General features: G+C 44.6%; 1 protein-coding gene across 2 annotated transcripts in view; it reads left to right on the forward strand.

The window, feature by feature from the left end:
• Nucleotides 1-16,183, forward strand: part of LOC106608229 (forkhead box protein N3) — an 89,818-nt gene that overhangs the window by 47,329 nt on the left and 26,306 nt on the right. For both annotated transcript variants that reach the window (XR_006770342.1, XM_045721092.1), the window contains exons 3-4: nucleotides 723-871; nucleotides 13,860-13,915. Coding sequence is in view for 1 of the 2 variants with exons in the window: in XM_045721092.1 (XP_045577048.1) it covers nucleotides 723-871; nucleotides 13,860-13,915 (205 nt within the window). In the remaining variant the exon portion in view is untranslated. The remainder of the gene's footprint in view (nucleotides 1-722; nucleotides 872-13,859; nucleotides 13,916-16,183) is intronic.

The following is a 16,183-nucleotide window of genomic DNA, read 5'->3' on the forward strand; positions in this document are numbered from 1 at the left end:
GTCTGTGTTTACTTGTGGTCTGGTATGTGTCTCTGTGTTTACTTGTGGTCTGGTGTCTCTGTGTTTACTTGTGGTCTGGTTGTGTCTCTGTGTTTACTTGTGGTCATGTGTCTCTGTGTTTACTTGTGGTCTGGTTTGTCTCTGTGTTTACTTGTGGTCTGGTATGTGTCTGTGTTTACTTGTGGTCTGGTATGTGTCTCTGTGTTTACTTGTGGTCTCGTATGTGTCTCTGTGTTTACTTGTGGTCTTGTGTCTCTGTGTTTACTTGTGGTCATGTGTCTCTGTGTTTACTTGTGGTCTGGTTTGTCTCTGTGTTTACTTGTGGTCTGGTTTGTCTCTGTGTTTACTTGTGGTCATGTGTCTCTGTGTTTACTTGTGGTCATGTGTCTCTGTGTGTACTTGTGGTCATGTGTCTCTGTGTTTACTTGTGGTCATGTGTCTCTGTGTTTACTTGTGGTCTGGTATGTGTCTCTGTGTTTACTTGTGGTCATGTGTCTCTGTGTTTACTTGTGGTCTGGTGTCTCTGTGTTTACTTGTGGTCTGGTGTCTCTGTGTTTACTTGTGGTCTGGTTTGTCTCTCTGTAGACTGGTTTCTGAGGGACAGTGGACAGTAGCCATACAGCCGTCGTTCAAATGGTCAAGTTTCCTGTGTTTTCATGTTGTTAGTTAAATAATCCTCTTTCTTTTCTTCCTCATCTCCCTCCTCTGTCTTGCTCCCTCAGAGTATAGGTAAAGGCTCGTTGTGGTCCATAGATCCAGAGTACAGACACAACCTGATCCAGGCCTTGAAGAAGACCCCGTACCACCCCTACTCCCCGGGACTGGTTACCCCCTTCACCTCTCCTCCCACCTCTCCTCAGCCATATCACAGGTAACTATACACCTCTCACTCTTTCTTTACTCCTCTCTCATCCCACCTTCCCTCCCTCCATCCATCCACCTCTCCTCAGGCATATCACAGGTAACTATACACCTCTCACTCTTTCTTTACTCCTCTCTCATCCCACCTTCTCTCCCTCCATCCATCCACCTCTCCTCAGGCATATCACAGGTAACTATACACCTCTCACTCTTTCTTTACTCCTCTCTCATCCCACCTTCTCTCCCTCCATCCATCCACCTCTCCTCAGGCATATCACAGGTAACTATACACCTCTCACTCTCTCTTTACTCATTCTATCTGTTCTTTTCATCCTCTCCCTTTACTCCTCCTATGTATCATTCCCCCCCTCCCTTGCTTTTCCCTCAGGCATATCACAGATAACCACACACCATCTCGCACATGTGCACGCACATACATTACATGACCAAAAGTACAGTATGAGAACACCTGCTCGTCGAACATCTCATTCCAAAATCATGGGCATTAATATGGAGTTGGTGACCCTCCTTTGCTGCTAGAACAGCCTCCACTCTTCTGGGAAGATGTTGGAATATCGCTGCAGGGACCTGTGCATCAATTCAGCCACAAAGGCATTAGAGGTTGGGGCACTGATGTTGTGCGATTAGGACTGGCTTGCAGTTGGCATTCCAGTTCATCCCAAAGGAGTTCGATGGGGTTGAGGTCAGGGCTCTGTGCAGGCCAGTCAAGTTCTTCCACACTGATCTCGACAAACCATTTCTGTATGGACCTCGCTTTGAGCACGGGGGCATTGTCATTCTGAAACAGGGAAGGGCCTTCTCCACACTGTTGCCACAAAGTTGGAAGCACAGAATCTTCTAGAATGTCATTGTATGCTGTAGCATTAAGATTTCCCTTCACTGGAACTAAGGGGCATAGCCTGAACCATGAAAAACAGCCCCAGACCATTATTCCTCCTCCACCAAATTTTGCAGTTGGCAACTATGCATTCGAGCGGGCAGCGTTCTCCTGGCATCTGCCAAACCCAGATTCATCCATCGGACTGCCAGATGGTAAAGCATGATTCATCATTCCAGAGAACATGTTTCCACTGCTCCAGAGTCCAATGGTGGTGAACTTTACACCACTCCAGCCGACGCTTGGCATTGCGCATGGTGATCTTAGGCTTGTGTGTGGTTGCTCGGCCATGGAAATCCATTTCATGAAGCTCCCGACGAACAGTTCTTGTGCTGACGTTGCTTCTAAAGGCAGTTTGGAACACGGTAGTGAGGGTTGCAACCGAGGACAGACCATTTTTACACGCTATGTGCATCAGCACTCAGTGGTCCCGTTCTGTGAGCTTGTGTGGCCTACCACTTTGTGGCCGAGCCATTGTTGCTCCTAAATGTTTCCACTTCACAATAACAGCACTTACAGTACAGTTGACTGGGGCAGCTCTAGCAGGGCAGAAATTTGACGAACTGACTTGTTGGAAAGGTGGCATCCTATGACGGTGCCATGTTGAATGTCACTGAGCTCTTCAGTAAGGCCATTCTACTGCCAAGGTTTGTCATGGAGATTGCAAGGCTGTGCGCTCGATTTAATACACCTGTCAGCAACAGGTGTCGCTGAAATAGTCAAATCTACTAATTTGAAGGGATGTCCACACACTTTTGTATGCAGTATACTGCACGTACACACACACACACACACACACACACACACACACTTCCCCCATACACTCCCCTCGCACACTCTTTCCCTCACTTTCCGCCCTCTTACTCCTCCTCCCTTCTGTCCTTTCTTCTCTCCCTCTCTTTTTGCCCCCCCCAATTTATCCTCCAACCAATTCTCCCATTTCATCTGCACATTCCTTTCCCTCCCTTCCCACATCCCCTTCTTTTTATCTGCCTCTATACTTCCCTGTTACCCCCACAACACCAACCCTCTCCCTCTCCTTTCCCTTCCTCTCCTGTTCTCTCTATTCCTCTTGTTTTCTCTGTTCTCTGGTCATCCCAGAGGGTATGTCAGAGGGAATCACTATTAAGCTTCTAGAGATTTTTTCCTTTCTCTTCTTTACTCCTCTGACTCCCAGTTGGTCAGCCAGTCAGACAGTCGGTCAGCCAGTCAGATGGTGGGCAGGTTGGCTCGCAGAACCACTGGACTGTGTAAGATGGAATAGTTGGCTTGACGTAAAAGTGTAATTTCTAACAATGAGGGATGGGGAGGTTGAACAAATTGGACGATGGTAGGAAAAGGAAGATGTCCGTTTCTCCACTACATTATACAGCATGGAAGAGGGGAACAAAGGTGAATACATTTCCTATTGAGACTTTATCCTGGGAAGGACATACAGTTGAAGTCGGAAGTTTACATACACCTTAGCAAACTACATTTAAACTCAGTGTTTCACAATTCCTGACATTTAATCCTAGTAAAAATTCACTGTCTTACGTCCGTCAGGATAACCACTTTATTTTAAGAATGTGAAATGTCAGAATAATAGTAGAGAGTGATTTATTTCAGCTTTTATTTCTTTCATCACAATCCCAGTGGGTCAAAAGTTTACATACACTCAATTAGTATTTGGTAGCATTGCCTTTAAATTGTTTAACTTGGGTCAAATGTTTCAGGTAGCCTTCCACAAGGTTCACACAATAAGTTGTGGTGAATTTTGGCCCATTCCTCCTGTCAGAGCTGGTGTAACTGAGTCAGGTTTGTAGGCCTCCTTGCTTGCACACGCTTTTTCAGTTCTGCCCACACATTTTTACAGGATTGAGGTCAGGGCTTTGTGATGGTCACTCCAGTATATTGACTTGTCCTTAAGGCATTTTGCCACAACTTTGAGAGTATGCTTGGGGTCATTGTCCATTTGGAAGACCCATTTGCGACCAAGCTTTAACTTCCTGACTGATGTCTTGAGATGTTGCTTCAATATATTCACATAATTTTCCTCCTCATGACGCCATCTGTTTTGTGAAGTGCACCAGTCCTCACTCCAGCAAAACACCCCCACAACATGATGCTGCCACCCCCGTGCTTCACGGTTGGGATGGTGTTCTTCAGCTTGCAAGCATCCCCCTTTTTCCTCCAAACATGACGATGGTCTTTATGGCCAAACAGTTCTATTTTTAGTTTCATCAGACCAGAGGACATTTCTCCAAAAAGTACAAACTTTGTCCCCATGTGCAGTTGCAAACTGTAGTCTGGCTTTTTTATGGCGGTTTTGGAGCAGTGGCTCCTTCCAAGCTGTTGATATGTACAGTCAACTTAGTGTATGTAAACTTCTGAACCACTGGAATTGTGATACAGTGAACTATTGTCACGTCCTGACCAGAATAGGGGTTATTGGTTATGGTAGTTTGGTCAGGACGTGGCAGATGGTATTTGTTTTATATGGTTCGTGTGGTTATCTGTATGTAGAGGGGAATTGTATGTATGTGTTCCGGGGTTTTTGGTGTATGTTCTTGTTTTGGGTTTCTAGGTTTTCTAGGTTTTGTATTTCTTTGTTGGCCTGGTGTGGCTCTCAATCAGGAACAGCTGTACATCGTTGTTCCTGATTGGGAGTCATACTTAGGGAGCTTGTTTTCACCGGTCTCTTTGTGGGTAGTTGTATTTTGCACTGCTGTTATTCTAGCGTGTGAAACTGTCGGTCTGTCGTTCTTTGTTTCTTGTTTTCGTGTTCACTTTAATTAAAATAAATAATGATAAGCACGCAACCCGCTGCGCCTTGGTCACCTTCTCTCTTCAACGACGGCCGTGACAGAACTACCCACCAAACACGGACCAAGCAGCGGAGGAAGGAGCAACGGGTGGACTGTCGTGAGTCATGGACTTGGGAGCAGATTCTGGCCGGAGAGGGCCCATGGAGGAAGTCTGGTGAGGACCGGGAATGCGACTGGGGAACACGGCTGGCGAGGAAGCCGGAGAGGCACCCCCAATAATTTTTTGGGGGGGGCACATGGGTAGTTTGGCTGGGCCAAGGGTGAGCCCTAAGCCAGCTCCGCGTGGTTATTATGGGGAACGTATGAAGTGGAGCGCGCCAAGGTATGCTGAAGTGCGCACGATCTCACCCATACGCACGCACAGTCCGGTGCGAGTGATCCCAGCCCCTCGCAAGTGCCGTGCTAGAGTGGGCATCCAGCCTGGTAGGAGGATGCCTGCGCAGCGCATCTGGTCACCGGTGCGCCTCCTAGGTCCAGGCTACCCTACGCCCGCTCTACGCACGGCAACCATAAGGCCGCTGCACAGCCCAGTTCGCCCTGTACCAGCACTCCGCTCATACAGGGCTACTAGTTCCATCCAGCCAGAACGGGTTGTGCAGGAGGTGCGATCGAGACCGCCAGTGCGTCTCCACGGCCTGGTATATCCAGTACCAGCCCCACGCATCAGGCCTCCAGTGCGTCAGCCCAGTCCAACTCAGCCTGTTCCCGCTCCTCGCACTAGCCTTAAAGTGCGTGTCTCCAGTCTGGTAGCTCCACTACCAGCCCCACGCATTAGGCTTCCAGTGCGTCAGCTCAGTCTCGAGCTTCCGACAACAGTGTCCAGTCCATAGTATCCGGCAACAGTGTCCAGTCCAGAGTGTCCGGCAACAGTGTCCAGTCCAGAGTGTCCGGCAACAGTGTCCAGTCCATAGTGTCCGGCAACAGTGTCCAGTCCAGAGTGTCCGGCAACAGTGTCCAGTCCAGAGTGTCCGGCAACAGTGTCCAGTCCAGAGTGTCCGGCAACAGTGTCCAGCCCGGAACCGAGTGAGTCTGCCTACAGCCCGGAGCTCCCAGAGTCGCCCTACAGCCCGGAGCTCCCAGAGTCGTCCTACAGTCCAGGGTCATCAGTGAATGGCCTCAGGCAGAGGATTTCAGTGGGGGTGGATGGGTCAGGTAGGGGACTGAGGCCTGAGCCGGAGCCACCTCCATTGTAGGAGGTTTGGGGAGGGGGGGTGTAGCATAGGAGCCGTTGGTGACGGCAGCCACCCTCCCTTTCCTCCCTTTAGTTAGGGGTTTATTTTTTGGGTTTTTGTTGTGAGGTGCATCCGGGGATCTGCACCTTTGGGGGGGGGGGGGGGTACTGTCACGTCCTGACCAGAATAGGGGTTATTGGTTATGGTAGTTTGGTCAGGACGTGGCAGAGGGTATTTGTTTTATATGGTTCGGGTGGTTATCTGTATGTAGAGGGGAATTTTATGTATGTGTTCCGGGGTTTTTGGTGTATGTTCTTGTTTTGGGTTTCTAGGTTTTGTATTTCTTTGTTGGCCTGGTGTGGCTCTCAATCATGGACAGCTGTACATCGTTGTTCCTGATTGGGAGTCATACTTAGGGAGCTTGTTTTCACCTGTCTCTTTGTGGGTAGTTGTATTTTGCACTGCTGTTATTCTAGCGTGTGAAACTGTCGTTCTTTGTTTCTTGTTTTCGTGTTCACTTTAATTAAAATAAATAATGATGAGCACGCAACACGCTGCGCCTTGGTCCCCTTCTCTCTTCAACGACGGCCGTGACAACTATAAGTGAAATATTCTATCTGTAAACAATTGTTGTAAAAATGACTTGCGTCATGCACAAGGTAGATGTCCTAACCGACTTGCCAAAACTATAGTTTGTTAATAAGAAATTTGTGGAGTGGATGAAAAACGAGTTTTAATGACTCCAACATAAGTGTATGTAAACTTACAACTTCAATTGTATGTGTGGACAAGGTTATTGGAGAGGAGAGCCAATTAAAAAATCTGTAGTCGGTAAACAATATGTGAAGAACAGGCATGTCTGTGAGGGGTATTGAGACAGTATCATGACTGTGTCCTTCAGTGAGGGGTATTGAGACAGTATCAATGTCAGGTCAAGGATGATGGTCAGTGTAAGAGAAGTGTGTTAGGGTATAGACAGGCTCTACAGTATATCTGGGTTGTTAGGGTATAGCCAGGCTCTACAGTATATCTGGGTTGTTAGGGTATAGACAGGCTCTACAGTATGTCTGGGTTGTTAGGGTATAGCCAGGCTCTACAGTATGTCTGGGTTGTTAGGGTATAGCCAGGCTCTACAGTATGTCTGGGTTGTTAGGGTATAGCCAGGCTCTACAGTATGTCTGGGTTGTTAGGGTATTGCCAGGCTCTACAGTATGTCTGGGTTGTTAGGGTATAGCCAGGCTCTACAGTATATCTGGGTTGTTAGGGTCAAGGTGTTGCAATACATCACATCCAGAACATTTAGGGGTTCTATGGGGCGGAAAGAGGAAGTGTGAAAGAGTAGAGCATGCTGGGTATCTGTTCAGCAACCAGGCACATTCCTTCACACCCCATAGGCATCTGGATGGGGAGAGGGGGAAGAGGGAGTCTCGAGGGAAGTAGGGGGAGAGAGGGAGGACGAGGGCTGAATGACCGTCTGCCACGAGTTAGCTCCTCACGAACCGATTAATGCACTGGTTGCTAGGCGACGGGAACGCCTCCATGGCAACACATGGGCTGAGACTGGTGCAGCCGCACCACATAGCTATTTGTTGCCGAGAGAGAGAAAGAGAGAAAAACATGTGAGTGAGACTTCTGTGAACAAAATACTGATCTCGATCTTCTGTGTGTGTGAATATCTGTGAAGACGAATACGATCATTAGTCACTATCTGCTCCATTAGCAGCTTAATAATCTCGAGAGGTGTGTGTGTGTGTGTGTGTGTGACTGTGTTCACCTGCAAATGTGTGAGTGTGTGCTATATGTGTCTGTTTGTCTATTTGTTATGTGTTTGTGTGCGTGTTCGCGACTGTGTGCGTCCATGTGTATGTGTGTGCATCCGTGCAAGCTCGTTTGTGTGTGTGTGTTGGGGGCCCGTCATGAGAAATCACCTCTGTGGACCACATCAGTTGGGCTGTAATTCTCTGTGGTAATCATAGGGATAGATTAATAGCAATGCAAGGGCTTCCAGGAATATAATCACTGTAATCAGAATCAGTGGCTTATGGGCTAAAACCCCAGCTTTCATTTCAGTTTGTCTGGGTCTGAAAATGCCTCTATTCTCTATATACAGTGTTTTCCCCAAGCACATGGAGTTTCCAGCCAAATAGAAATAGTAGCCAGCCAGGGAGTTCCAGGCTGGGGGGGTCCGGGGTGACATGCCCCCTTGAAAAAAATATCAGAACAAGCTATTTTGATGGTCTCTGGTACATTCTAATGCCTTTAATTCCATCTGAAATACACAGCTAAATTATTGAATACTTTAACAACTTTACCTCACAGAATGGTTAAATTAATTTTGGTATTGAGTAGAAAGACATGACTATAGAAATAAAATGAATGAAAATGAAATCAGAGAGACAGTATGAATTCGGCTTGTTTTTAGTTATTTTGGATATCGTCTAAGCCTATACAATCAGCACTATTTTCTAAGACAACCTTTTTTAACATTAAACCTTTAGATTAAAGTCATATTTACTGCAAGATAGGAATTGCTATAATGATGTTTGTTCTTCAAATTATGTATTTTATTGGGTTAGGGAACCAATGTGTCATTTTTTTATTTGGGTGATCTAACCCTTTAACAGTCAATCACTGTGGTTGGGATTGCCAGGGAATGGGGCAGGTTGTTTGTGAGTCACAGAGTTTGTAGGGTTACAGACCTGTCAATCAATCACTGTGGGTGGGACTATGAGGGAAGGCGGATGATTAGTAATCTAGTCAGAAAAACGAGTCTAATCTACTCTTTCAATGTAATTTGTTTTGGCAAAAATCTAAGAAAAAGGTTATGTTCTGTCATCATGGATTCACTGTTGAGAAACATCATACACTGAACAAAAATATAAACGCAACATGCAAAATGTTGGTCCCATATTTCATGAGCTGAAATAAAAATTCCCAGAAATATTCCGTTCGCACAAAAAGTGTATTTATCTCAAATGCTGTGCACAAATTTGTTTAAATCCCTGTTAGTGAGCATTTGTCCTTTGCCAAGATAATCCATCCACCCGACAGGTGTGGCATATCAAGAAGCTGATTAAACATCATGATCATTACACAGGTGCACCTTGTGCTGGGACAATGAAAGGCCACTCTAAAATGTGCAGTTGTCACACAACACAATGCCACAGACGTCTCAAGTTTTGAGAGAGCAGGAAATTGGCATGCTGACTGCAGGAATATCCACCAGAGTTGTTGCCAGATAATTTAATGTTCATTTCTCTGCCTCAAACATAATTTTAGAGAATTTAGCAGTACATCCAAACCACATGCATATCTGCATATCTGTATTCCCAGTCATGTAAAATCCATAGATTAGGGCCTAATGAATTTATTTCAATTGACTGATTTCCTTATATCAACTGTAACTCAGTAAAATCTTTGATGTTGAGTTTATGTTTTTGTTCAGTATAGAATGACAGGAAAATGGCAAAAAAAAATCGGGGGGAGTTCCCCCAGACCCCTCACTTTTATACAACATCAGGAGCATAGACCTAAAGGTATGATTGAAGAATAAAGCATGTGTTAAACATGGGCTTTACTACACAGAAAGCAGCAGTTGACTACTTCATCGTCAACACCTTATACAATACATGCATGTTTTGTTCAATCAAGTTCATATTTATATCAAAAACCAGCTTTTTACATTAGCATGTGATGTTCAGAACTAGCACACCCACCGCAAACTTCCGGTGAATTTACTAAATTACTCACGATAAACGTTGGCAAAAAACAGAAGTATTTTAAGAATTATAGATACAGAACTCCTTTATGCAGATTTTAAAATAGCTTTTCAGTGAAAGCACATTTTGCAATATTCTGAGTAGATAGCCCGGCCATCACGGCTAGCTAATTTGACACCAACCAAGTTTGGCCCTCACCAAACTCAGATTTACTATAAGAAAAATTGGATTACCTTTGCTGTTCTTCGTCAGAATGCACTCCCAGGACTTCTACTTCAACAACAAATGTTGTTTTGGTTCGAAATAAACCATAGTTATATCCAAATAGCTCCGTTTTGTTCGTGTGTTCAAGTCACTATCCGAAGGGTGACGCGCCAGCGCATTTCGTGACAAAAGATTTCTAAATATTCCATTACCGTACTTCGAAGCATGTCAAACGCTGTTTAAAATACATTTTTATGCTTTTTTTTCGTAAAATAGCGATAATATTCCAACCGGGCGACGTTGTGTTCATTCAAACACTGAACGAAAAAAATGGAGTCGTCTCGTGCATGCGCGCCTCAGTGTCATTGTTCTCAGAAGGACCACTCACAAAAACCCCTGCTGTTTTTCGCCCAGAGACTGGAGAGCTCTCATTCCACTTTCTGGTGCCTTCCTAGAACCAATGGAAGCCTTAGAAAATGTGACGTTACAGCAGAAATGCTGTATTTTTGATAGAGATGCCCTAGAAGGAGAACAAATGGTCAGACAGGGCACTTCCTGTATAGAATCTTCTCAGGTTTTGGCCTGCCATATGAGTTCTGTTATACTCACAGACATCATTCAAACAGTTTTAGAAACTTTAGAGTGTTTTCTATCCAAATCTAGTAATTATATGCATATTCTAGTTTCTGGGCAGGAGTAGTAACCAGATTAAATCGGGTACGTTTTTTTATCTGGCCGTGAAAATACTGCCCCCTATCCCAAACAGGTTAATCAAAGCACTAGGCCTATATCAATATCTTAAATAATACCATTTAAGTATCATTATCTTTCACAACCTTCAATCTGTTTAATTTTTATCATATTTTTGACCAGAATGAGTCTCTCTCTCCACTACCTATATTCCTGCAGTGAGAATTAAGCATCTTCATCAAATGTTTTTATAATTTATCTGCAGATAATTGCCAAAAAGCAGTGGTATGCAAATTAGGTATGCAAATTAAAGAGCCAAATGAACGTCTTGCTAACCGATGCGGTTCCCAACCTTCACCTAAAAGATCTGTTAATAAAAAAGAGCCAATCGTTTGCGACCAACCCATCACTAGCCTACACTGACGAGACACTTTACGGTCACTGGCATCTGGTGAGTGGCGCTGTTTTTTGTTGCAGCTAGCTTGCTGTTAGATATCTCTTTAAAAAGAATGACTGTGAAACATTTAAACTTTAGATGATAGGTTAGTGAGATGGTGATGAAATGCATTTGCAATGGGAAGTGATAGCTAGTTTGTTAATTTTTTTTGGAATGAAATGGTTGTGCTTTTTGTATAGTTCTGATTTTATGGGGCCTACTGGAGTGAATGGGCTGCTGATTCTTTAAAACTTCTTATGGATCCCTTCGCGTGCCAATCCCGTTAGCGGGATCGATTTGACAACGCCCAGTGAAATTGCAGCACGGCAAATTCAAAAACAGAAATATTCATAATAAGAATTCATAAATCATACAAGTGTTATACATCGGTTTAAAGATTAACTTCTGGTTAATCCAGCCACAGTGTCAGATTTCAAAAAGGCTTTATGGCGAAAGCAAACCATGCGATTATCTGAGGACAGCACCCCGCATACAAATGCATGATAAACATTTTTCAGCCAGGGAGGTGCGACACGAAAGTCAGAAATAACGATATAATTCATGCCTTACCTTTGAAGATCTTCTTCTGTTGGCACTCCAATATGTCACAGAAACATCACAAATGGTCCTTTTGTTCGATAAATTCCTTCGTTATATCCCCAAAATGTCAATTTATTTGGCGCCTTTGATTCAGAAAAAACACCGGTTCCAACTCGCCCAACATGACTACAAAGTATCTAATAAGTTACATGTGAACTTGATCCAAACATTTCAAACAACTTTCCTAATACAACTTTAGGTATTTTAAAACATAAATAATCTATAAAATTTAAGACGGAATGTACTGTGTTCAATAGCGGATAAAATGAAGGTGGAGCGAGTTCCAGGTCGCACGCCCCAAACAAAAAAGTACACTTGGCTTGACACTCAGAAAGGAAAGGGCTACTTCTTCATTTCTCAAAGGAAAAACATCAACCAATTTCTAAAGACTGTTGACATCTAGTGGAAGCCATAGGAACTGCAACCAGGTGCCTCATAAATCTAGTTCCCCATAGAAAACCAATTGAAAACATAGTGATCTCAATTTTTTTTTTCCCTGGATGGTTTGTCCTCGGGGTTTTGCCTGCCAAATAAGTTCTGTTATACTCACAGACATGATTTTTACAGTTTTTTCTATCTAAATCTACCAATTATATGCATATTCAAGCTACTGGGCCTGAGAAACAGGCAGTTTACTTTGGGCATGCTTTTCATCCGGACGTGAAAATACTGCCCCCTAGCCCAAAGAGGATAAACTATTAACATTATTTGATGCTGTGTGTGACTGCTGTTGCCTGTCTATCAACCGTGTCTACAGTTGAAGTCGGAAGTTTACATACACTTAGGTTGAAGTCATTAAAACTCGTATTTCAACCACTCCACAAATTTCTTGTTAACAAACTATAGTTTTGGAAAGTCGGTTAGGACATCTACTTTGTGCATGACACAAGTCATGTTTACAACAATTGTTTACAGACAGATTATTTCACTTATAATTCACTGTATCACAATTCCAGTGGGTCAGAAGTTTACATACACTAAGTTGACTGTACCTATAAACAGCTTGAAAAAATCCAGAAGATTATGTCATGGCTTTAGAAGCTTCTGATAGGCTAATTGAAATAATTTGAGTCAATTGGAGGTGTACCTATGGATGTATTTCAAGGCTTACCTTCAAACTCAGTGCCTCTTTGCTTGACATCATGGGAAAATCAAAAGAAATAAGCCAAGACTTCAGAAAAAAATTGTAGACCTCCACAAGTCTGGTTCATCGTTGGGAGCAATTTCCAAACCCCTGAAGGTACCATGTTCATCTGTACAAACAATATTACGTAAGTATAAACACCATGGGACCACGCAGCCGTCATACGGCTCAGGAAGGAGACGTGTTCTGTCTCCTAGAGATGAACGTACTTTGGTGCGAAAAGTGCAAATCAATCCCAGAACGACACAAAAGACCTTGTGAAGATGCTGGAGGAAACAGGTACAAAAGAATCCATATCCACAGTAAAACGAGTCCTATATCGACATAACCTGAAAGGCCGCTCAGCAAGGAAGAAGTCCCTCCTCCAAAACCACCATAAAAAAGCCAGACTACGATTTTCAACTGCACATGGGGACAAAGATTGTACTTTTTGGAGAAATGTCCTCCGGTCTGATGAAACAAAAATAGAACTGTTTGGCCATAATGACCATCGTTATGTTTGGAGGAAAAAGGGAGAGACTTGCAAGCCGAAGAACACCATCCCAACCGTGAAGCACGGGAGTGGCAACATCATGTTGTGGGGGTGCTTTGCTGCAGGAGGACTGGTGCACTTCACAAAATAGATGGCATCATGAGGCAGGACAAGTGTTTGGAATATTGAAGCAACATCTCAAGACATCAGTCAGGAAGTTAAAGCTTGGTCGCAAATGGGTCTTCCAAATGGACAATGACCCCAAACATTGTTCCAAATTTGTGGCAAAATGGCTTAAGGACAACAAAGTCAAGGTATTGGAGTGGCCATCACAAAGCCATGACCTCAATCCTATAGAAAATGTGTGGGCATAACTGAAAAAGTGTGTGCGAGCAAGGAGGCCTACACACCGGACTCAGTTACACCAGCTCTGTTAGGATGAATTGGCATAAAAAAAGAACACAGGTGCAGAGAGGCAGGACAGACGGACAGCACAGTGGTTCCCTAACATTGCTGGCTTTGTGACTGACAGGCGCCTGTCCTATCAATAGATCACTAGAAGATGTATATCGTTCATTCTAGCAGACATGGCTACATACTTTTCTGACAAGCGAATTAAAAAGTTTAAATAAAAAGAAGTTATTTCATGAGGTGGAAAAGAGAAAACACTGTATATAAGGCAATACTTTTGACCAGAGCCCTGGTAATACGGTGCAATTTCGGACGCACACTTTCTGTCTGTCTGAAGCAGCCTGCAGCAGAGCTTACATGACCAAATGATTAACCATCACTCTCTCTCTCCTCCCTCTCTCTCCATCCCTCCCTCCTCTCTCTATCTCGCTCTCTCTCTCCTTAGTCCTCTACTTTGGCCAAGGAGTCCCTTCTTCAGGAAGAATGGAGTTCTCTTACAAGGTAGGGTACCATTCAGCATTGCTTTGTCTTTTTTGTGTGTCTGTATCTCTCTCTCCCTCTCTCTCTCCTCTCTCTCTCTCTCTCTCTCTCTCTCTCTCTCTCTCTCTCTCTCTCTCTCTCTCTCTCTCTGTCCCTCCCTCTCTCTCTCTCTCTCTGTCCCTCCCTCTCTCTCTCTCTCTCTCTCTCTCTCTCTCTCTCTCTATCTCCCTCTCTCTCTTTCTCTCTCTCTCCCTCTTTCCTCACACTCTCTCTTTCTCTCTCTATCATCTCAGATGCCAACTCCTGTGTTATCCGGAGTTCTGAATTATTTTTTAGAAGGCACCTTGAGAATACCAAGTGCTGCGTCCTGACACTTGACAACATTCCAGAGGATGCTTCTGTTTGAGTGGGCATTTGCAAGTAAAGCAATCTGATCTGAAGCTTGGGAAGGCATCCTGTGATTTTTCCCCCCACCTCCACTTTATCTCTCTATCCCCCTCTCGCCTTTCTATCTCCCTTCACTTTCCATTGCTCATCACTTTCCCTCCCTCCCTCCTTCTCCTCTCTCTCTCTCTCTCTCTCTCTCTCTCTCTCTCCCATCCTCCTCATCACTTCTCTCTCTTTTCACGTTCTCTCTCTCTCCTTGACTTCCTCTCCCTCTCTCCTCCCTCTCTTCTGTCCCTTGTGGGCTGGCTGGCAGTTTAAATGGACATTCAATCCCAATCACAGTCTATTTTGAGAGTACAGTGGGACAGCGGTGCTCTAAATGGAGGGAAATGGATACATTAGATGTCTGGTCCATGTCCTCCATCCCCTCCACCACCATGCCTTGGCCGTGATAATGGAGTAATGGTCAAGGAGCCCATGTAGAGAGTGTCTGAGGGGCCCGGCCTCCCTACAGACCTGCCTGTGACTGATGGGTCTAGAGGATGGGAGGGAGGGGTGAGGAGTTAGAAAGGATGGATAAAGAAGTTGGGTAGATAGTTAACAGATAGCAAGGGAGAGAGAGAGGGAGGGTGATAAACAGGAAGAGAGACAGAGAGGTGAGATACAGTATAGTACAGTGGAGGCTACTCAGAGGAGGAAGGGTGATAAACAGGAAGAGAGACAGAGAGGTGAGATACAGTATAGTACAGTGGAGGCTACTCAGAGGAGGAAGGGTGATAAACAGGAAGAGAGACAGAGAGGTGAGATACAGTATAGTACAGTGGAGGCTACTCAGAGGAGGGAGGGTGATAAACAGGAAGAGAGACAGAGAGGTGAGATACAGTATAGTACAGTGGAGGCTACTCAGAGGAGGAAGGGGAGGACCATCCTCCTCAGTGAATTTTCATTCCACAAATTCTGTTGAAAAACTTTTCTTAAACGGAAAGAAACGGAACGAAATGGGGATAAACATACCAGAATTTGTCCAAAAGAAACTCTCGTTTGCAACTGTTGATTACTAATGATTACACCCTAGATCAGCTAGATGCAGGCAAGAGTGTGCAAGTTGGTATTGAATGTGTCACCTACATTGTAAACTTTCATTCATAGGCTAGGTTGTAGCAACCTCATGATGGGTATTGGGAAAATGACAGTATCATGTAGTAGCCTAAACCTATCGTTACATTGAACTGGGTGAATGGAATATGAATGACAGTCTTCCAATATGCTGTAATAGAAAAAAGACCATGCTCATGAAAAAGAGAATTGTCCTCCCTCATCTTAAATGACACTGACCGCCACTGGTTTAGTAGTGGACAGAGGACAGACACTATTACCTAAATTAAATTCCATTCAAGAAGCTTTATTGGCATGGAAAGTGTAAGAACTTACATTATGCCATCAGCTCACTATACCAGTCCCACAGCTCACTATCCCAGTCCCACAGCTCACTATCCCAGTCCCACAGCTCAATGTCCCAGTCCCACAGCTCAATGTCCCAGTCCCACAGCTCACTATCCCAGTCCCACAGTTCACTATCCCAGTCCCACAGCTCACTATCCCAGTCCCACAGCTCAATGTCCCAGTCCCACAGCTCAATATCCCAGTCCCACAGTTCACTATCCCAGTCCCACAGCTCACTATCCCAGTCCCACAGCTCAATGTCCCAGTCCCACAGCTCACTATCCCAGTCCCACAGTTCACTATCCCAGTCCCACAGCTCAATGTCCCAGTCCCACAGCTCACTATCCCAGTCCCACAGCTCAATGTCCCAGTCCCACAGCTCACTATCCCAGTTCCACAGCTCAATGTCCCAGTCCCACAGCTCACTATCCCAGTTCCACAGCTCACTATCCCAGTTCC

This window comes from Salmo salar, chromosome ssa06 (assembly GCF_905237065.1).
Source record: "Salmo salar chromosome ssa06, Ssal_v3.1, whole genome shotgun sequence".
In the NCBI taxonomy this organism is placed as follows: domain Eukaryota; kingdom Metazoa; phylum Chordata; class Actinopteri; order Salmoniformes; family Salmonidae; genus Salmo; species Salmo salar.